Here is a 21707-nt window from a genome sequence, read left to right as displayed (position 1 = left end):
TCAGAAAAATCTAAAATTCTTGAGACACTAGTGAAACAGCAAAAAGTTACTCCTATTTACTAAATATAAGCCAGAGAAGGTTTTTGTATTTGTGTTCAGGAAATTTCTATTTAGGATGTGGAAAAGGGGTGTTACTGATGAGATGGTACTTTATGAGATTAAGACAAACTCACCAACACACTTTCCTATCCTCACTGCAAAATGGACTAAATACTGCACTGTATCAGACATATGGTTGTAGTAGCTCCACTGTCTGTCTCTCCCCCAAACACCAAGAAATCTGCCTAAAAATGCTTCATGGATCTTGACATCAGGGTTGAACAACTCAAAAATTTATGGAATGAGATTATTTATGAAATAGAGAATGATTAAAGGAAATGAAGTTTATTTGGAATTCTGAATTTTAAAAATCTGTTAAAATGTTTTCCTTATGACAAAAGTACTATATTTTCATTGTTGAAGACGTAAAATATACAGAAAAACCAAAAGAAAGAAAAACATCAAGACATAATTTACCCATCCAGAGATCACAATGCAAATATATTTGGTATCTATTCTTTCAGGTATCTTTCTTACAAATTCATATGTATATATTTTTTTCTTTTTTTTCACATATGTATATTTAATAAACATGACTCATACTAGACGTATCTGAACACATGTACACGTCAAAGTACCATGATTTAAGAGCACAGGTTCCCATTAGACTGCTTGGGTTGGGGTCTCTCCTCTGTCACTGACTAATGGGATGATATTGGGCTGCATGAGATCACCAAAGGAGTGAGTATAGCTAAAGAGAAGAGTAGTATCAAATTGTATATGTTAAATATGTACAGCTTTTTATGTGTGAGTGGGAGGGAGAGAGAGAAGGACGGACAGAAAAACCTAGGACCAAAGCCCATTAGTGATGAGAGAGGTTTGGAAGAAGTGGAAGCAGCCAAGGAGACTGCAGAAGGAACAACCAATCAAGTAGGAGGAAATCTGAAAGTGTGATGTGCTGGAAAACAAGAGGAAAAAAATGTTTTATCAAGAGGAAGATAATAATCAACTTTTGCTGAAAAGATGAGCACTGAGAAGAGACAATTAGATTTGGTGACATGGGGGTCATTGGTCAACTTGACAGCATAGTTTGGACGGGATGATGGCAGTGAAAGCTTGATGGGAGACAGTGTGAGAGGAGAGGGGGAGAGGGATTCGGAAGAGTATAGTCAACTTTTGGGGGGGAGTTTGGTTGCAAAGGAGAGCACAGAAATGGATCAGTAAGCGATACGGAAAGCACAGACAAATAAAGGCTTGTTTTAGTATGGTATGATGTTCAGAGTTGGCTCTTAATAAATGTTTGCTACTGATAACAGTAATGTGACTTACATTCATATTGTATATTATTTTCAATATGGTTATTTTTATTGAAGTGTAGTTAATTTACAAGGTGTTGGTTTCAAGTGTGCAGCAGAGTGTTTCAGATATATATATATATATATATATCTCAGGGAAAGATAAAAAACTTAGCCCATGTCTTCACAGATGGTAAGTTGTACAGCTGTCTAACTCCAGAGCCTGCTCTGAAGCAGGGTTGCTACTGGCCCATATGGTGCCCTTTTGAAATTAGAAAAGAGCACTCCATTTCACAAATAAAATTTAAAATTAGTTTACTGTCACACAACGCAAATTGCTATTCCTCAGGGGAGCTATCCAGAACCCCACCTGGTAGCAGCTCTGTCTGTGCACACACAGTGCCTATATTTTTGCCTGTTCCCACACCAGGACATATACTCCAGACAATTTTAAATACTTTGTTTTGCTCCTCCCACTTCCATGGTAGGGAACTATATCAAGTCCAAGGTTTGGGAATGGGAAGCAAGTTTTTGAAAGTAACAGGTAAGTGAGCGAAGCAATCGCAGGTATCACCAGGGACATCGTCAGGACAGGTGCGCCTCCCCCTATGTCCATAGCAGCACTATTCACAACAGCCAAGACACGGAACGACCTAAATGTTCATTGACAGATGAATGAATAAAGAAGATATGGTACATATATACAATAGAATACTACTCAGCCATAAAAAAGAATGAAATAATGACATTTGCAGCAACATGGATGCAACTAGAGACGATCATACTAAGTAATTCAGAAAGAGAAAGACAAATACTATATAATATCACTTATATGTGGAATCTAAAATCTGACACAAAGAACTTATCTACAAAACAGGAACAGACTTACAGACATAGAGAACAGACTTGCGGTTGCCAAGTGGGAGAGCGGTGGATTGGGAGTTCTGGATCAGCAGATGCAAACTATTATAAAGAGAATGGATAAACAAGGTCCTACTGTATAGCACAGGAAACTATATTCAATTTCCTGTGACAAACTATAATGGAAAAGAATATGAAAAAGAATGTACATACATGCATAACTGCATCACTGTGCTGTGCAACAGAAATTAACACAACATTGTAAATCAACTATACTTTAATAAAATAAGTTTAAAAAAACAAAAATGCTTCATTTCAGGAAGATTCATAGAAAGGGCTTTTTGACAAGTACAAGTTTCTGATAACTTTCAAATCATACCGCTGAACTGGGTAAACCAGATGGCTCTATAAAACTATTAATTACATGAGATTGAGTAAACTGATGGATATGGTTATAATTTTTCGGTCTCACCTGAGATATTACTGGCTTTTATTCTGTGTTCTCCAGATACAAGGAAACCCTTCCCCTCAAGCTAATTATGATTTATAGCAGTTTGGTAAATTACACCCCTAAGTAGAATTGAAACATTTATATTTTCTCTCTACCTGAACCCTCCAGAAATTGGAAACTCAGAGGTTCCCAAAAACTTTATCCAATAAATAAGGAAGGCCACCTCCAAACAAATGCAAGAGTTTTAAGGTATTTTGTGGGGGGAACCTCAAAAAGGGAGGAATTCATCCAAATCTGTTAGGCAAAATCTGTGATAATCCCTTGGCATGGCTTTCCTGGCCCTGAGAGGCCTTTTAAAAGTTTAGTCTGAGACTCCTAAGAGTCCAAGCACCTGAGTTGGTAACACACGGTTTTTACCTGAGTGGCAGAAAACTCAAGGAGGAAAACTAGTTAGAAGGATATCGCAGTGATCCAGGTGAGGCATAATGAGCCACTGGCAGTAAAGTTCCGGAATATTTCAGACTATAAACTACAGGATTCCGCATTACCTGTGTATGAAGAATGAGATAAAGCGCGCTGTTTTGATCTAGCTGGTGCTGTTAACAACAACAACAATTAAAGACAGATGGGAAATTCAGTTTCACATTTTGAGCTTAGCACCTAAAATTATCATGGCTGAAAATGCGTACACAAAGGATCAACTATGATCTTGTTGAAAACAAAGTTCTAGATATTTTGTTCTTTCTCTTAAAACCTACGAATTCGTAAGCTTAAAAAATTAAACTTTAAAAACTTTTTTTTAAGACATCGTTATACACTCTTGGGGCACCTTACATTACAGGATTCAGGGAAACGAAGTTCAGTACAGTCAACAGGTTCCATTCCGCCCCGAGGCCACGGCGCTCCCGTGACGTCACCGCGACGTGGGGCGCGAGCCTGCGTTTTGGCGGAAGTCCTGCGTAGTTACCAACGAGACGCAGAGGGAGGGGCAACTGCTGCGGCCGACCACTCTTCCGTGTAGCGTCCTCGCACGTCCCCTAGTGGCAGCCGGCGTGCAAGCGAGCCTCTGGCTTTGAGGCTCCGCAGCTAGTCAGTCGCCTTGGGTCTGGCGTGGCCCGGGATCAGCGACCGTGCCCAACTCCCTATCCGCCCCAACGCCAGGCGAGGGGCGACGCCTCGAGGTAAAATCTAGGAGGTGCGGGAGGCTAACTCTGCGTAGGCCCTGTTGAGAATCCTGAGGCTCTCGGCGGCGCGGGAGCGGAGGCGATGGCGGAGGAGCAGGAATGTGATTTCAAGAAGTCACGTGCCGACTCTGAGGCAGCGGCGGCTGCAGAACCTCTGGGATCCCCTTCGGAGACCACCGCCGTCGCCGCAGAGTCGCCGGAGCTCGAGAACTACAGTAGCAAGTGCGTGTTCTGCCGGATCGCGGCGCAGCAGGATCCCAGCACTGAACTCCTGTACTGTGAGGTTGGCGGTGACGCGCGACCGGGGACCCGATCGCTCCTGGGGGCTCCGCGAGGGGACCTCGCTGATGTGGATCGGGTGGGGAGGGTCCTGATAAATGGGACTAGGGGAGGCTGGGTGTCCTAGTGTTAATAACAGACTTGCTTCTCTAGGCGCAGGGAGTGTCAGCCACCTCTTTGCTATTCTAAGGGGGAGAAAATGTAGTGGTAAAGTCTCTCTGCAGCTGCCGAGGTACTTTGTGGACAATAGCATGTATGGCCTCTGATTTTATTAAAGGGACCCCCCTCCCCCCGCCTTTCTAGACACTGCTTTTACATTCCGCACTCTTAATACTGGTACTGAAGAGAAACCAGTAGAAAATAGATAATGGTAATTGTGAAAACCTGTTTGTTAGATTGACTGAAAATAGTCTGGCAGGAGTGGGTCCGAGGTCAAACTATTACTTAATAGATTCTGATTTGCACTAAAGGGTCCAGTTCCTTAGAAGTGTTATCAGTTAGGATATGTGGACATTTTCAGAGCATTAAGACTTTGTCCAGATATTTTAAAACAGATGATCTGGTAGGCACTTTCTTCCACCAGCTCGACTTGCCTTTAAAGAAACATACTTTGTTTTGTTTTTTTTTTTTTTTTGCGGTACGCGGGCCTCTCACTGCTGTGGCCTCTCCCGTTGCGGAGCACAGGCTCCGGACGCGCAGGCCCAGCAGCCATGGCCTACGGGCCCAGCCGCTCCGCGGCACGCGGGATCCTCCCGGACCAGGGCAGGAGCCCGTGTCCCTTGCATCGGCAGGCCGACCCCCAACCACTGCGCCACCAGGGAAGCCCAAGAAACATCTTTTGAAAGAATCAGCTCCAAAGATTCTGGGCTTCTTTGTGGTTTTTTGTAGTAATCATTCATTCATTTGTTAAAAGTAAATTGACTTCCTTCTAAGCACTGTTGGAGATTCATTGGTGAGCAAGGTAAAGGATAGTCCCCGTCTGGATTTTATAATCTAAAGGGACAGAAGGGGCAGCTGATAACAGTGCCCTGTTGTATGATGAGATGGTTTTACCACCTGCAGTATTTTGCAGGGCTCGTGGGAGGAGCACCTGGCCCAGATTTGAAGGGATAGGGAAGGCTTTCCAAAGGAAGTGAGACACGAAAAAGTAAGTAGGCATTGGTCAGGTGAGGAGGAGAGAAGATGCCCCTGGTAAAGAGCACCTTCAGAGGTTTGGTTTCTGCCACAGGAGAACAGAAATTCAGTCTAACTGGAGCATGGAGTTTGAGGGGATGAGTGGTGAAAGGTGAAGCTAGAGAGGTAGACAAGGGGCCAAGTTATTAAGGCTGCTGTAATTCATGTTAAGGAGTTTTGGCTTTATTTGAAGAGTGAAGGGAAACTCTACAGTGTTTAATGCTACTGTTAATGCTGGGTTGGAAGAAAGGGGTTGAGAAGTTACATGAAAGGGTTTGATCTTTGAAAGATTATCTGACACCATTGTGGAGAATGATTTAGAGAGGACCAGCCTGGAGGCATGGAGATCAGTTATGAGGCTGTTGAAGTTATCCAGCCTGATGATGGCCTGAAATAAGATGTAGTAGTGGGAATGAAGAAAAGCCAATCAATTTAAGGATATTTAGGAGTCTGACACTGCACAGATGTGCATCTCTAGCTCAGATTATAGAAACTGTCAGCTTACAGATGGAAATTGAAAAGAGGGAAATTAATGAGATCACCTAGGAAGTATATGTGGAGTAAGAAGTGAAGGGGCCCCTACAAGAGAGAGGCAGAGGAAGAGGACCTGAAAGGAGGAGAGAGAAACAGAGGGAAAACTAGGAAAGCTAAGGGAAGGGAGTATGTTAGGAAGATAGGAATTGGCAGCAACATCAGCCTTCGATAGGAATTGGCAGCAACATCAGCCTTCCCTAATCCTCGAATCTGGGTTAGGTGACTCTCCAATATGCCTGCAGAGAGGGCAACTTAGATCAGAACTGGTTTTGTCCCCAGAGTGATGGTCATTGACCTTGAGGAGAGCAACTGCAGTGCAGTGGTGAGGCAGAAGGCAGATTGTAGTTGATAAGAACCTGAAGGATAAAAAATTGAAGACAGCAAATACAGACGACTTTTGAAGGAAGTTTGGCAGTCTTGGGGAGAAGGGAAAAGGTAAGGTAACTACAGGAGGAGATGGAGTTAAGAGAAAGCTTTTTAAAACAGTGAAGACTTTGGTGCGTTTAAATCCTGATGGGAAGGTGCCAATGGAGAGAGGTTTAAAATGGCCCACGGTGGTAGAGCTTTGTCCCTGAGAAAGAGAAACTCAGTCACTCATCCATTACTCAGTATTTGAATGAGTGCCTTCTGTGTGTCAGGAACTGTTGGAGGCATTAGGATATAGCAGTAAATAAAATGTGCAACAATCCCTGTCTTCATGGAGCTTACTCACAGGAAATAGTAAGCAACATAATAAGTAAAATATAGAGAATGGATATATATATATATATCAAAATATTGATACATAGTTCATTAGATGGGAATGAAAAAGAGAAAAGGGATGCAAATTTTAAATTTTTAGTCAGGAAAAGCTGCACTAAGAAGGTGGCATTTGAATGAAGCCCTGAAGGAGGTGAAGGAGGAAAGTATATGGTTTACTCTTTATATATAAAGTACAGCTATGCCATATAGGACATGAGAGATACACAATATATTTGTGATATTAACATATCATGGGAGGGCAATTAGGAAAAAGTCTAAAAATGTTCCTTAGGAGGGTGATAATGAGAAAAGTTTAAGAAACGCTGTTATAATCAAACAATGGCCATAATTCCAACTTTAAGAAAGTCATCCATTTCTTTTTTTCAAATAAATTTATTTATTTATTTTTGGCGGAATTGGGTCTTTGTTGCTGCGCGTGGGCTTTTCTGTAGTTGCGGCAAGCGGGGGCTACTCTTCGTTGCGGTGCGCGGGCTTCTCATTGCCGTGGCTTCTCTTGTTGTGGAGCACGGGCGCTAGGCGCACGGGCTTCAGTAGTTGTGGCTCGCGGGCTCTAGAGTGCAGGCTCAGTAGTTGGGGCACACGGGCTTAGTTGTTCCACAGCATGTGGGATCTTCCCGGGCCAGGGCTCGAACCCGTGTCCCCTGCATTGGCAGGCGGATTCTTAACCACTGCGCCACCAGGGAAGCCTGAAGGTCATCCATTTCTGAGGAAAAGTATATGAAAACCCTAATGACACATCGGTTTTTTAAGGGGTAGATAAGGGAATATCGGTAGTTTTATCTTTCTGTTTAAGCAACTGTCATTTACTGAACAGATTTTGCAGGCTTACTATTGATATGTGTTACTCACTTGGAGGTCAAAGATGAACATGGCATGTCCTACACCTGAGAAGCTTGCCTATGATCTGAATTGACATGAAAAATTCTCTTTTAGTGGGTATCACTAGGTATAGGTAGTCAAAATTCTGTATTTTAAAGTCACTTGAAATTATCTTTTCTTTGTGTAATTATGCTACCAACATGACAAATAGTTAGGTTCACTCATTTCTGTTTGTTTTCCATTGTTAAGGACTACTTTTTTTTTTTTAGTCCAAAAATGTATGGTAAATATTCACATGCTTTTAAAATCAAAATTGTAAAGCAAAGTACATTTGAAGTCTAGTATCCATTCTCTTGTTATCTCTACCCTGTTCCTCTTTCCCCGTAACAAACCTTTAAAAAATATTTTTGGTTTATCTTTCCTTTGTGAGTAGATATGTATGCGTGTGTTTATATGTATACTCTGCCTTCTTACACAAAAGATAGCTTAACCTTGTTCCATGCTTTTTCTGTTTTACCTTAGGAATTTATTCCAGAAATGATTTCATAAGTGTATAAAGATCTTCCTCATTCCTTTTTATAACTACACAATACTCCACTGTATGGATTTACTGTAATTTATTCAGCCAGTCTTAGTTGAATTTTATGGACAGTTGGGTTATTTTCAGTCTTTTGCTATCATAAATCATGCTACAAAGAATAGCCTTGTACAAATATTTTTCATATTTTTTGCCTCTTTATCTGTGGAATGGGAGGACAGTCTTTCTTTTATTTATTTTTTTTAATGAGTGATCTTTGGATAGCTTTCCTGTACGGGTTTGTAGTGGCTTTTTTTTTTTTTAAGAATATGTTGGGGGTAGGAGTTTATTAATTAATTAATTTATTTTTGCTGTGTTGGGTCTTCGTTGCTGTGCGAGGGGTTTCTCTAGTTGTGGCAAGCGGGGGCCACTCTTCATCGCAGTGCGTGGGCCTCTCACTGTCGCAGCCTCTCTTGTTGCGGAGCACTGGCTCCAGACGCGCAGGCTCAGTAGTTGTGGCTCACAGGCCCAGTTGCTCCGCGGCATGTGGGATCTTCCCAGACCAGGGCTCAAACCCGTGTCCCCTGCATTAGCAGGCAGATTCTCAACCACTGTGCCATCAGGGAAGCCCCAGTCTTTCTTTTAAATGAAGAGTCTAAATACTGGCTAGATCAGTAGTAGCAATGAGAGACATCAGAGAGCCAGTTTCAGAATTTTAGAAAGCTTAATGGAAATCTAATTCAATCATTGATTGCATAGGCTAAATAAAACGTCATCGCTTTGCTTTTGACAGGAATTTTATCTGCTGGTGATGATGACAGTTATGTCAATTGGTAGGTTTCTTTAATTAACGAGAATTGGGAAAATAAAATATTCACACATGATGTTTAGTAAACAGAACCTTTCAAAATAGGGTTTTGGGAGATGAAGACAGAACTGGGCATTTGGTTCATTCTTATGGCTGAGTCATGTATGACAGCAGATTTTTAAGAGCTTCTTTAATGTTTTTCTCCTGTTATCCTTTAGACTAGCATTTTGTAGTTCCATGAATCTAAAGAAGTGTTACTTCTGCTTTGAGGTAGAATTCAGCTATATTATCTCAAAATAATTCTAATCGGGATGTATTCTGTACCAGAAAGAATTACCTCTGGATTTTTAAAAGTTAATGCCATAATTGAGGGGGAAATAAAGACATATAAAATTGTTGTGTTGTGAATCAGTCTGGGAAGTACAATTTTGTTGTACTAGATTTGACCCCCGATACTAGTTGTTTCTCAGCTGGAAGCATTAAGTAAATAATGGAAAACTTTAAACATTCAAAAACATTGCTGTCTTATCCCTTTTGATCTTATCCCTTTCTAAAACATTCCATGGATATGTATATTTAAAGTTACTACTAGATGGGAAAACCATAATAAAAATGGAAATAATTGTCATGCTTGTTATTTTAGGGTTAAGGTTAGCTCTTGGGGTTCCCCAAGTCAACCAACCTTCTGGGACTATACACACACGTGTGTGTGTGTATATATAACACACATATACATATATATACACATGTATACATATTTACGTAAATTTACACACACACACACACACACACACACACACACACACACACACACACACACACACACACACACACACACACACACACCCCTGGTCTGAGTCTCTGTCCCTGAATTGCAGGAAACCCATCACTTTCCCCAAGTATATCAGAAGATTTCCTCTTGGCGCTGGGGGGAGTATGCTGCATACATTATCCCTAGTCACCTCTCATGATTTTCTGTTTCTACTAAATTTTCTATCTTATCCTCAAACCTTTGTCTTGCATCAGCCGAAGAGAGTAACAGATTCTTTTCCTTTCATTTTCCTGATACATTAACACAAAGCAACAGCTGCTATAGATTTTTCCTCAAAGTTTGGGGGCAATAGGATTCTCATATTCTTTAAACACAGCATAAATCCATTTCTGTAGGCAGGCACCTCAATTCATTTCTTGTTTGTGTACTTTCCTCATAGCTCATGCTACATTCAGTTGATCACTGTTTACTTCAAGGTCTTAAAAGTTACAATTTCTCCCCCTCTCTATTCTCATCTTATAGGCAGGTTACACTCAATATCTGGAAAAGTAATGGAGATTTTTGTGTGGCTGTGCCTCCACATTTTGGCAGCTCTTGGTTGAAAGTATGTAAATGAGGACAGCAACAAAATCAATATTTAAGCAATATTTTAATAGAGTGATATTGTGGACATTTTATAGAAGCCTTGAGATAGGAGAGGGACACAAAATACTGTATTTTTGCTGCCCTCCATTTCAGTCATGACTCTGCTGGGGGCTAAAGTAGACAAAAAGTCCCATTCACTGAATTGTGGTCTCACTGCAGGTCAATTTGTCAGTCACCTGAAGCTTAGATGAGCAGTATGGATACTGATAAGGAAGTTTGTGTTACAGTATGTACAATTGCCTTTCATCATTATTCTCACTGAAATCAAGATTATTGGCATGGATATGAGGCCCTTGTTCCAACTGAATTTTAGTTCTTGGAATGGAGAACTAGTGAGCAACAGTGCATTCTGGGAAACTATGCTTATTGATACTGATTTTATTTAATTTTGACTAATTTTTTAATATAAGATATTAAATAAGGTTATTTAGGGAATATAGATTTTTCTTTTGAAAAAACTTGAAACTCAAATGTTAATAGGTTGAAAGACTCCCTTTTTTGTTTCCTTTTCTTTTTTCCTTACATTAATGTGTGGAGTATAGAAACCAGAAAACTGATACCATACATGTAATGGACTGGACACATAACTTAGTACAGTATACTAGAGTTTGTTTCAGCATTTCAGAGTCTTTTTAATGCTATAAAGTGGCAAGTAAACATAAAGAAAAAGTATTTATAATTATTGTAAAAATGTTTAAAAATGTAACCCCTGAAAAAAAAAAAAGAAAAAAAAAAAAAAATGTAACCCCTGGATATATAGATGCTAGATGATGTTATAAATGAAGAAAATGGCACTTTGGAAAAAAAGTAAATGTAAAAAAGAATTTATCAATCTTGCTATGATTTTGTGGTAGAACCTTTAAAAGTACGTATTAGGAGTAGAAAAACCTTAGGGTAGAGGTGGAGAAATATATAATGAAATTAAAAAAAACTCTGGGATTATGGTAATGAAGTTTTAATGAACTTCATTCATAATTGTTTTCCGGAAATTGATTTTATATAAGTTTTTTTCTTCTCTGGAATAAATGAGCATCTCATGGAGGAAGCTAAAGCTTGTCTTTATGGACATAATGCATAATCACAAAACTGCCCAATGGAGATTAGTTGTAACATAAGCACCACTTCCCTATCAGACTGAGATTTATGTATGATGTTTAAGACATGCCAGAACAGCATTAGGAAATTCTTTTTAAAAATTCACTAACAAATGATATTTTCCTTTAGAATGAAGACCTAGTTTGCTTCAAAGATATCAAGCCAGCAGCACCTCATCATTATCTTGTGGTGCCAAAGGTGCATATTGGAAACTGCAGATATCTAAAGAAAGATCAGATAGAACTGGGTAAGTTGATGGCAGTATTCTTCATGGTTATATCATCGTGAACTGGCATCAGTGACGGCAGTGACAATTGAAAAGAAACAGTTTAGCCAGGTATCATGATAAAGGAGCATTATGGCTTTTTGAAACTTGCATTATGAAAAATTTCAAATATGTACAAAAATAAAGAAAATAGTATAATCTCCATGTATTCATCACCCAACTTCAACATTTATTAACTCATGGCCAATTTCTTTACATGTATTAACCTTCTCCCACAGTGGATTTTAAGCAAATATCAGACGCCATGTTATTTAATTTTTTAAATCTCTAAAAGATAATGCCTCTTTATGCTTTTTAAATGATGGCTTTCTTGATTCTGAAAGTGAAAGATATAATGAAAACTTATAAACAAATAGAATGGATAAAGAAGATGTAGTACATATATACAATGGACTATTAATCAGCCATAAAAAGGAACGGAATTGTGCCATTTGCAGAGACGTGGATGGACCTAGAGACTGTCATACAGAGTGAAGTAAGTCAGTAAGAGAAAAACAAATAGCGTATAATATCACTTATATGTGGAATCTAGAAAAATGATACAGATGAACTTATTTGCAAAACAAAAATAGAGATGCACACATAGAGAACAAACGTATGGATACCAAGGGGGCAATGGGGAGGTGGAATGAGTTGGGAGATTAGGATTGACATATATACACTACTATGTATAAAATTGATAACTAATGAGAACCTACTGTATATCACAGGGAACTCTACTCAGTGCTCTGTGGTAACCTAAATGGGAAGGAAATCCAAAAAAGAGGGAATATATGTATACATATAGCTGATTCACTTTGCTGTACAGCAGAAACTAACATAACATTGTAAAGCAACTATACTCCAATAAAAATTAATTTTAAAAAAGTTATAAACAAATAAGTTATAGTATGGCATATGAGTACATATTACCTGAGAGTGAGACCATATTGGTACCTGCCTTGTAGTTTCCTGCCTTGTAATTTCCTGTATAGATGAAGTAGGACCAAAGTTTAATTATGAGATTTTAGTGATGAACTTTTAGCCTCTGAAAAAGAGATTCTGAAATCTTGTCTCTTACAGGATTATCCTGTATTTTCCTATACATGATTTCTGTGACTTGTCAGCTACGGTTTACTAAGACATTGCTAAGTTTACTTCAAACCTGCTTCAATAGCCATTGTCATCAGGGTCTGGGATGTTTGGTCAATACTTTAAGGTAGCTGGCAAGATAGATAAGTTGGGCCAGATTTTTGAAGGTGACTAAGAAATCTCTTTGATGAAAACCTCGATATGTGGTTTATTAGTGTTTAGACTACTGAATTACCAGTTTTTAAACTGTTTTTTCGAGGTATTGTGAAATTCCTTAGTCACCTTCAGTTCTATCAGTATGTTTCATGCTCCTTCCAACAGACAGAGGCCAATATACGTGCAGTATTTAGTACTAGGCAACAGCCACCAGCCTTAAGTATTTCCTTTTATACTGTTTTTCTTAAGGAGGGAGAAATGTGTTTATGCTTGCTTTTCTTTTTCTAGTATTTCTTTTCTTGTTAAAAGTTTTTATAACAGTTGCAAATCAAATGTTACTAATTTTGAAGCAGCATGGTGGGTGTTTGGAATTTCATTATATGTACTGTTTTTACTGATTTTGTGTATATTTGAATATTTCCATAATAAAACTTTAAAAGTCCTTGAAATTAATATTTTTACACAGTCTATAAAGTTGGAAAAATAATAAACATATGGAAGAGCTTAATAATACTATCAAGCACTGTGACTATAATTGACATTAATAGAACTTCACCTAACTATAGAATATACATTTTGTTATGAGCACATGTTCACCAAGATAGTCCATATTCTGGACAATAAAATAAGTCTCAATACATTTCAGATGATCAAAATCTTATAAAATACATTGTCTGATGACCATGGAATTAAAATAAATAATAAAATCTAGAATAGCACTAAATATTTTTAAGTTAAAACACTTTTAAGTAACTTCTAAATAAATAGGTAAAAAAGACAGTATTTTGAACTGATTGGTAATAAAAATACAACATAACAAAATTTGTAGAATGTAGCTGAAGAAGTGCCTAGAGGGAAATTTATAGCTTTAAGTGCTTACATTAGAAAAGGAGGTACAAAACCAATGACCTAAGTTTCCAGTTTAGGTTGCTAGAAAGAGGCAAGCAAATCAGATCAAAATAAAGTATAAAGAAGGAAATAGTAGAGTAGATATCAATGAAATAGGAAAGAGACAGTAGGTTTTGCTTCATGTATTTTGGATCTGATTTTAAGTGAATATGTAATTATGATTGTTATGTCTTCTCAATTATCCATTTTTATCATTGTAAAATGTTCCTTTTTATGTCTGGAAATACTTCTTGTGTCTTTTTTTTTTTTTTTTTTTTTTTTTTGCGGTACGCGGGCTTCTCACTGTTGTGGCCTCTCCCATTGCGGAGCACAGGCTCCGGACGTGCAGGCTCAGTGGCCATGGCTCACGGACCCAGCCGCTCCGCGACTGGATCTTCCCAGACCTGGGCACGAACCCGTGTCCCCTGCATCGGCAGGCAGACTCTCAACCACTGCACCATGAGGGAAGCCCTTGGGAGTATTTTCAAAAGAAAACAAGATACAGTCTGGCTCGAAGTAACATGAGCTTTTTTTTTGACCTTGTGGTACTGGCCTTGTCATGGAAGCCTTCCCACTCAAGCCTGACTTAGAGAGGTAAACTGTTAGCAATGATTTTATAAGCCTCATTATAACAACTGCCCTCTGCAGATTCTCTCACTTCTTCTCTTTTTCAAATGCTTGATTACACCATTCAGAAACAAAAGAGATCTAAAGTTTGGCATTGTGCTTTGAAGATCCTGGGTTACCAAAATTTTTTTAATGGGGAAGCATATTCCCACCTGAAGGCCATGAAACATTGAGACAATAAAGATGCTAAGGCAAATAAGAGTTTGGAAGCCAAAACAAAACATTTAGCTAGTCATGGCTGGGCCAACATAAAGGGATGTCATATTCCTAATTTGAGTTCAAAGACAAATTCAAAGTTTTCTTGTCCTCTTAACTCAAACAGTTTTTGTTTAATTACTTGGTTTCCTTACGATTAGAATTAGACCTCAGTAGGATCAGATGTCCTAAACAGTCACTTGGTAATATCCCTCAACAGCTGTTCAAAGTCAGCTTATGTGTGACAGTTTGTGATGGGTTGAACCTTCATTTCAGTTGTTGATAAGCAAATTTCTTCGTAACTTAGAGCTACTGGATGAGTCTTTAAATGTGTATGTATTTGATACGACTGTTTACTAGGACCCTAAAATTTCGGGTTAATAACTAGGTAGTGAACTTAATGGCTCCTATAGTGTAATGTAGTTTCTTTACTGTTTTGTAGTTGAGAACATGGTAACTGTTGGAAAAACCATTCTTGAAAGGAATAATTTCACTGACTTCAAAAATACGAGGTATGTATACTTCCAGATAGAAACCAATATATGCAGTTGGTTTTTCTGAAATGTTATTTCCTCAGGAAAACGAAAGTAGAGATGGCAGAATTCATGGTTTAAATGCAGTTTTCCTGAAAGTGAACATATTGTTCATTGGTAAATTTAATAAACAAAACTTTTTTTCACATCTCAACATCGTCTAATAATCACCACATTTAGTTTTGGACAGACAAGTATATTGAAGCAGTGGGTAGGTAAAATTAGTTGCTTAGTCCTCTTTGTTCAATATGTGCATTCCTATAAAATTGTGAGTAAATTGAATTTCCTTAGAAAAAATTTATTTTATATGATTTAAAAATATATTATTACCCTTCTAGCATGAAAGTAACTTGAATTTGTTGAACTGCACTCTGACATTAACCAAAGTTTGAGTAAAAGCATACAATATTCAATTTGGTAACTGTTTTAATTAATCTATTTATTTTTTCTTTTCAAAAGATTTCGATTTTGCCTTGTATGATCAAAGTAGTACCAAGGCAAGTATAGTGATTACTTTGACACCTCTGAACTGGAATTCAGAGGCCTGAATTCTAATGCTATCAGTGTTACTTGCTTCTACTGTAGTTGTACTGGCTGTGTTACTTTAGACAAGTCATTTAAACTCTCCAAGATAATACCTGCAGTGCCTACTTGTAGGCTAAAATGAGATTGAATGTGTGAAAATCCTGTGAAAACTATTATGAACTATATCCAAGGGTGATAATGACAAGGAACAGATGGTATTTGAGACCCTTTGGTCAAAACCAACACGTTCCCTTCCCAGTCATAGAAGTGCTCATTAGAAGAATGAACACTGGACTGGTTGTCAAGAGCCCTGAGTTTCAATTCTAGCTCTACCACTGCCTAACTTTGTGACCTTGAGAAGTCTCTTCAACTTTCTAGATCTTGGTTTCCCCATCTTTAAAATCTTTAAAATGAAAAGGTTGAGTGAACCCTTGAGTTACTTCTTGCTTTTAGATTACTTGATTCCATTATATGACTCCTGTTTCATAGAGGGAAAACCTAGTCTCCTTTTCTGGGTGGTGGTAGAGGCTTTTCAATATGTTACGGATCTGATTCCACAGTCTGTCCTGTCCTGCTGCATTATAGCACCTCTCCTTGCCTTCTTCCCACGTTCCCAGTCATTTTTAGTCTTTTTTAAAAATTGAGACTTACTTCTAGTTTGAACAGGCAAATATTTCTAGGCTTGAATTATTGTTACAGGTGTGCCTTGCTCCACTTACAAAGTAGACTTCCAAAACTGTGTGTAAATGGATTTTTAAGAGGTTAAATCATATTAAAAAATTTTTTTACCAAAGGAATTCTCTTGTAAATATTTTATAAAGCAAATAGTTATGAATAGTTATCATCTAACTTATTTTTAGTATTCAAGAAACTTAAGTGATGATAAAGTTTTTTTAGTGAGGGTAAGGAAATGACCACTTTATTAAAGGAGAAAGTGCGCCATCTACTGGCTATGTCTTGGAAAAAGGAATCCTACTTCTACTTCAGCGTTCAGTAATTTTAAGATTCACTGCAGAGACATCTTTTAGGAGAATTAAAGCTTAATATGATAAGAACTGAAGTAATAAGACATAATGCCAGCTCAGAATTCATAAGGGTTATACAGAGGCATAATATTCTGTGAAAACCTTTCTCAATGAAGAGTTTATCTTATTGTGAACTTCAGCATGAAGATGAACTGTGTGAATACTCTCAAGTTCATAAAGAAAAACAGTGAAAGAGATGTTTGAGTGGCAATCTGTCTACCTTAGGTAACTTGTTTTGGATATATTTAATATTTATGTGTTTTAACCTGAAAATATAGTTTTAAACTGTTGTAGAACTAATTTGTCAATTATCTCTTACCTTGCTCTTTCAGAATGGGTTTCCATGTGCCACCATTCTGTTCCATTTCCCATTTGCACCTTCATGTTCTGGCACCAGCCGATCAGCTTAGCTTCTTATCAAAATTGGTTTATAGAGTGAATTCCTATTGGTTTATCACAGTAAGTGTTATTGTTATGATAGCAGCATACAAAAATATTTAAAATATTTGTCCTTTTTGTTGTAGTTTTTCTTTTCTTGGCAACAGTGGGCACTTACAGACTTGATCATCTGTTTTAACATTCTATTTGCACATATCTAAAATAATATTTTTAATTTGGGGTACTTTTCCAGGTCATCAAATCTGTAGGAAGCGATACTATGGCAAAGTCTCTCAATTGTAAGCAGAGGATATGATATAGAAGTTCATGGCATTAATAGTTCAGAATTCTGAATTGTGGCTCTATTAGTTACTTGAGTGACCATGTGCAAGTTACTTAAACTTTTTAAGGCCCAAGTTTTTTTATCTACTACTGACGTATAGGTAATAGTGCCTACATCTAGGGTTGATAAGAAGATTGATGAAATAATTAACATGTAAAGCACTTAAAACTGTACATTGCAGATAATGAGGGCTCAGTAAATGTTATCTGCTGCCTCTGTCATCATCAACCTCATTGCAGAAATTGATGCAAGTAGTAGCATCAGCTACTAGATCTGAAGTTGAAGCTTTGAGCCTAAAAAAATTGCAGAATTTTGCTTTACTAGGGCAAAAGTAGAATAGAATTCAACTGATTATTGGCTTGTAACCTGACAGTCAAGCTTTAGTTATTAAATGACTCTGTCCTTCCAGGGCCACTTGACTAGTAATATATGTTTCATGTGTCCATGATGATAAGGTGACCTATAGTTGCTATATCTGAAAAACCATCAAATTGCAAATTAAGTAATTACCATTAGTTAATGCAGATTATTATTATAGTCATAGTACAAAAGAAATGAAAAAGCAGTTGATTTCTGGAAACTTCATATTTCAAACTTATTATCTCTCTCCTCAACTTGTTGTCCATATATTTAAGGTATGTGGTGTATATATTTGAAATTAAAAAGTGGGATATTTTGTAGGAAGCTGGTGTGGTCTCTTAAAAAAATCAGTATGATAAAAAACAGATATTTTTTTCTTATTTGTATTTCTAAGTTTCTACACTACCTATGCTTTTATAGTAAAAAATAATTAGAAATACATTTTTATACTTTTTAAACTGTATTTCCTTACATGATTTTTTAGTTGGGAAAAAAATTAATGAACAAAGTTATGAGATCTATTAATGGTTCGTCCTGGGAATCTGAACTCTTCTTAAATCTAGGTATTTAAGTATATATTATGAGACTGAAAAAATCAAGATAAAGATATTAACGTTTATTCTGAAATCTTACATAATTTTTCAGATATATGATGATTGAGAAAAGTATCTGAAATGATGTAACTAGAAGGCTTTAGTTTACTTTTTATTCTTTTTGTTTTCCTTATTTTTTTAGAGCAGTTTTAGGTTCACAGCAAAATTGAATGGAAAGTACACAGAGTTCCCGTATACCCTCTGTCCCCACATACTCACAGTCTTCCCCACTGTCGACATCCTACACCACAGTGATACATTCGTTATAATCCATGAAACTACATTGACATGTTATTATCACTCAAAGTCCATAGTTTACATTAGGGTTCATTCTTGGTGTTGTACATTCTGTGGGTTTGGATGAATGTATAATGACATATATCCACAATTGTAGAATCATGCAGAATAGTTTAACTGCCCTGAAAATCCTCTGTGCTCTGACTATTCATTTCTCCCTCCCCCTTAATCCCTGGTAACCACTGATCTTTTTAATGTCTCCAGTTTTGCCTTTTCCAGAATATCATGTAATTAGAATCATATTGTATGTAGCCTTTTCAGATTGGCTTCTTTCACTTAGTTAAATGCATTTCAGGTTCTTCCATGTCTTTAGTATTATATTTATTTTCCTTACTGAAACTATCTAACAAAAAGGCAATGTGGATAAAAATCTGCCTATTTATATATAGTATAGAATAAACACCTTTACTGTAGTTTGAAAACTGTTATGTTGAGAGTTTTTTGTAAGATATTTTTAGGAACAGAATATGTAGTATCCAGTTCTTCTGCTGTGGCTTATTATAATAGGGGTGCCAGTAGAATTATTTCATGTAGGCTATGAAAACTAGAATAAAAAAATATGTTATTTTTCCATTACAGGCTGATTATTTGATTGACAAACTAAGAACATGAAAATGTCAACAGTGGAAGATTTTCCTAATTTTAGCTCAACATAAAATAATATTCTTGTCTCTTTGAAGTCTAATTACAATTGGGTTTTACGTGAAGCTATTACTGGGTAGTTTTAAATTGTTTCTTAATGTTTGTTTCCTGAAATCTGTGATATAGTTATATGAATATTTTGTCATTGACTTTGTTTTAGTGGTTCCTTGTCTAAGGTATAAGATACTATAGATAAAATCCCATCAAAACAAATTCTGTTAATCAAGAAGGGCTCTGTATTTTTTTTAAAGTTCAAACATTTTAATTTCTCAATAGTCAATTATAATAGTGATTTATTTATGAAGAATAAACTGGTATAACAATTACTTTGTTGGAGCCTTTATTATATGAAGGAGAAAGAGAAATTATTTCTTGATCTGTAATTTTACACACAAAATTTCAAAATAAACAGTACCGTACTACACAGTGATCTCTGATCTTATTGATGGAAAGAACTGTATATGTGTCACTTTTTACTCAGGTTTCAGATGCTGGCTTTCACTTCTTGAATCCTAGCATCTTTGTAATAAATTGATCCTGAAGCTATGTAATATATATAAAATAATTTCACTGTAACAGTGGGTTTGCTATAACAATCAATTTGGCTATCCAAGAGAATTCATTGTAATGGAATTTTACCTGTAAGAATGTAAATTGGGAAGAAACATAAGTGGTTACATTAATCTATTAAAACTGGCAGAAACGGTTGCTCTATGGCTTATTTATTATACCAAAGGAAAATTAGAATTAAAAAGTGGTTAGACCTGTCTTTTATCATGAAAAAGTCCTGATTTGAAAGTAGAGATAGATTGGATGAGAAAATTAATTTTAATAGCAACATTAATATATTGATAAATCATTTCATGAGACATATTTCTTTAGGAATTGTCTTTTGGTGCTAATCTACTAACAATAGTGAATGTGAATGAAAAATAAGTACTGAAAGCTAATCTTACATTGTGCCAGTGTATAACGGTACCATATACATGAATATAAATGAACATAAGGATTAAAGTATTGATCTTAGGAACAGGCTGAGAAGAGTAGTGGTTTTTTTTTTAACCTTCTTTTTTGGGGGATGATATTAAACATAGTTTTAAGTAATGAAATACTTAGTTACAACCTCTGGAATCAATATTGTTTAGTTCATTTGTTCATTAATTCATTCAAAAAACATTTAGTGGGCTTCCCTGGCGGCACAGTGGTTAAGAATCCACCTGCCAATGCAGGGGACACAGGTTCGAGCCCTGGTCCAGGAAGATCCCACACGCCGTGGAGTAACTAAGCCCGTGCGCCACAACTACTGAGCCTGAGTTCTAGAGCCCAGGAGCCATAACTACTGAACCCGCGTGCCACAACTACTGAAGCCCCTGCGCCTAGAGTCTGTGCTACGCAATAAGAGAAGCCACCGCAATGAGAAGCCCGCACACCACAACGAAGAGTAACCCCCGCTCTCTGCAACTAGAGAAAGCCTGCACGCAACAACGGAGACCCAATGCAGCCAAAAATAAAAAAAATAAATTCGGTGAGCATTTAACATGTACCAGACATTGCCAGGATCAGGAAATATAGAAGTGAGAAAGGACAGTCTGCCTTTAATTGCTAATACGAAGATCAGACAAAACCAGTGAGTACAATTTGGTATGTTAAGTACAAAAATGTCCATAGAAGAGCTTGTGGAGAGGGAAACAATTTTGAGAGCAGGTGGCAGTAGAACTGAGTATTTGAGACTCAATGTTAGGCAGGTAGATAGTGGAAGTTTAGGCTGAGAGACCAACATGTACTTTCCTTGGGTTCTGCTTCCATTATTATTTACTTAACAACTGAACATCCAAATTCCATTTTGTTCACTGAAGGTGGAGAGAGGAATTTGGAAGTAGGGGTTACGGGCTCTCAAAATTAGATTTACAAGTTTTTCAGCACTGCTTTGCGAAGTAGCTGGCTGAGCATCCACACAGATTAGCAGTTACATATTTCTATAAATCAGTTCAACTGTGATCAGCTTCAGAAAAGGAATTTGCAACATGTGCAACATGTTGTACGAGTGAACTTACAGTGATATAATTAACAGTATTATGATAACAATATGTAAGGTATTTAAGGAATTCTCAAATGCCTTATGGACCTCTTAAAAATGTGATTAGCCATTTGATTTAATTTATATGAGATTATACCCTCTCATAGTAAGGAGGTTGGAAAACCCTTGGAACCTTACATTTTCAGTGGCTCTTCTCTTGTAAAGATCAATAATCAAATTATGACAATTTAAATTCACTCAGCCTTTTCAGTAGTTCAATTATTTGGTAGCTCTCTAGTCATCTATAACGTTAGCTCAGTACAAAGCTAATTCATAACCTGTCTTAAAAAAGTTTAAAATAGGGCTTCCCTGGTGGCGCTAGTGGTTGGGAGTCCGCCTGCCGATGTAGGGGACTCGGGTTCGTACCCCGGACTGGGAGGATCTCACATGTCACGGAGCGGTTGGGCCCGTGGGCCCGTGGGCCATGGCCGCTGGGCCTGCGCGTCCGGAACCATGTTTAAAATAGTATCAAAAGCA

At 37.4% G+C, this 21707-nt stretch overlaps 1 protein-coding gene and 1 long non-coding RNA gene across 2 annotated transcripts; one reads left to right on the top strand and one right to left on the bottom strand.

The window, feature by feature from the left end:
- Positions 1–1491: 1491 nt before the first annotated feature.
- Positions 1492–3539, bottom strand: LOC132436941 (uncharacterized). The gene is made up of 4 exons (XR_009521929.1): positions 3481–3539; positions 3064–3194; positions 2224–2297; positions 1492–1987 (listed from the first exon to the last, which is right to left on the bottom strand). It is a non-coding gene; the product is annotated as an uncharacterized lncRNA (long non-coding RNA).
- Positions 3540–3749: 210 nt separating this feature from the next.
- HINT3 (histidine triad nucleotide binding protein 3) lies at positions 3750–20177 on the top strand. Its single transcript, XM_060030010.1, has 5 exons — positions 3750–4113; positions 11364–11481; positions 14900–14969; positions 16873–16999; positions 19091–20177. Exons 1-5 carry the CDS (start codon positions 3913–3915, stop codon positions 19121–19123), a joined length of 549 nt encoding a protein of 182 aa, XP_059885993.1. The 5' UTR covers positions 3750–3912; the 3' UTR covers positions 19124–20177.
- Positions 20178–21707: the final 1530 nt, after the last annotated feature.

This window comes from Delphinus delphis, chromosome 14 (genome assembly GCF_949987515.2).
Source record: "Delphinus delphis chromosome 14, mDelDel1.2, whole genome shotgun sequence".
Lineage (NCBI taxonomy): Eukaryota > Metazoa > Chordata > Mammalia > Artiodactyla > Delphinidae > Delphinus > Delphinus delphis.
Note: the sequence above shows the minus strand (reverse complement) of the source record. Positions and strands in the feature narration are given on the sequence as shown.

Coding starts and splice junctions, on each gene's coding strand:
- HINT3 (XM_060030010.1), top strand. CDS start 3,913: ATGGCGGAGGAGCAGGAATGTGATTTCAAGAAGTCACGTGCCGACTCT. Junction 4,114..11,363: donor CTGAACTCCTGTACTGTGAG/GTTGGCGGTGAC, acceptor ATTTTCCTTTAG/AATGAAGACCTAGTTTGCTT. Junction 11,482..14,899: donor GAAAGATCAGATAGAACTGG/GTAAGTTGATGG, acceptor ACTGTTTTGTAG/TTGAGAACATGGTAACTGTT.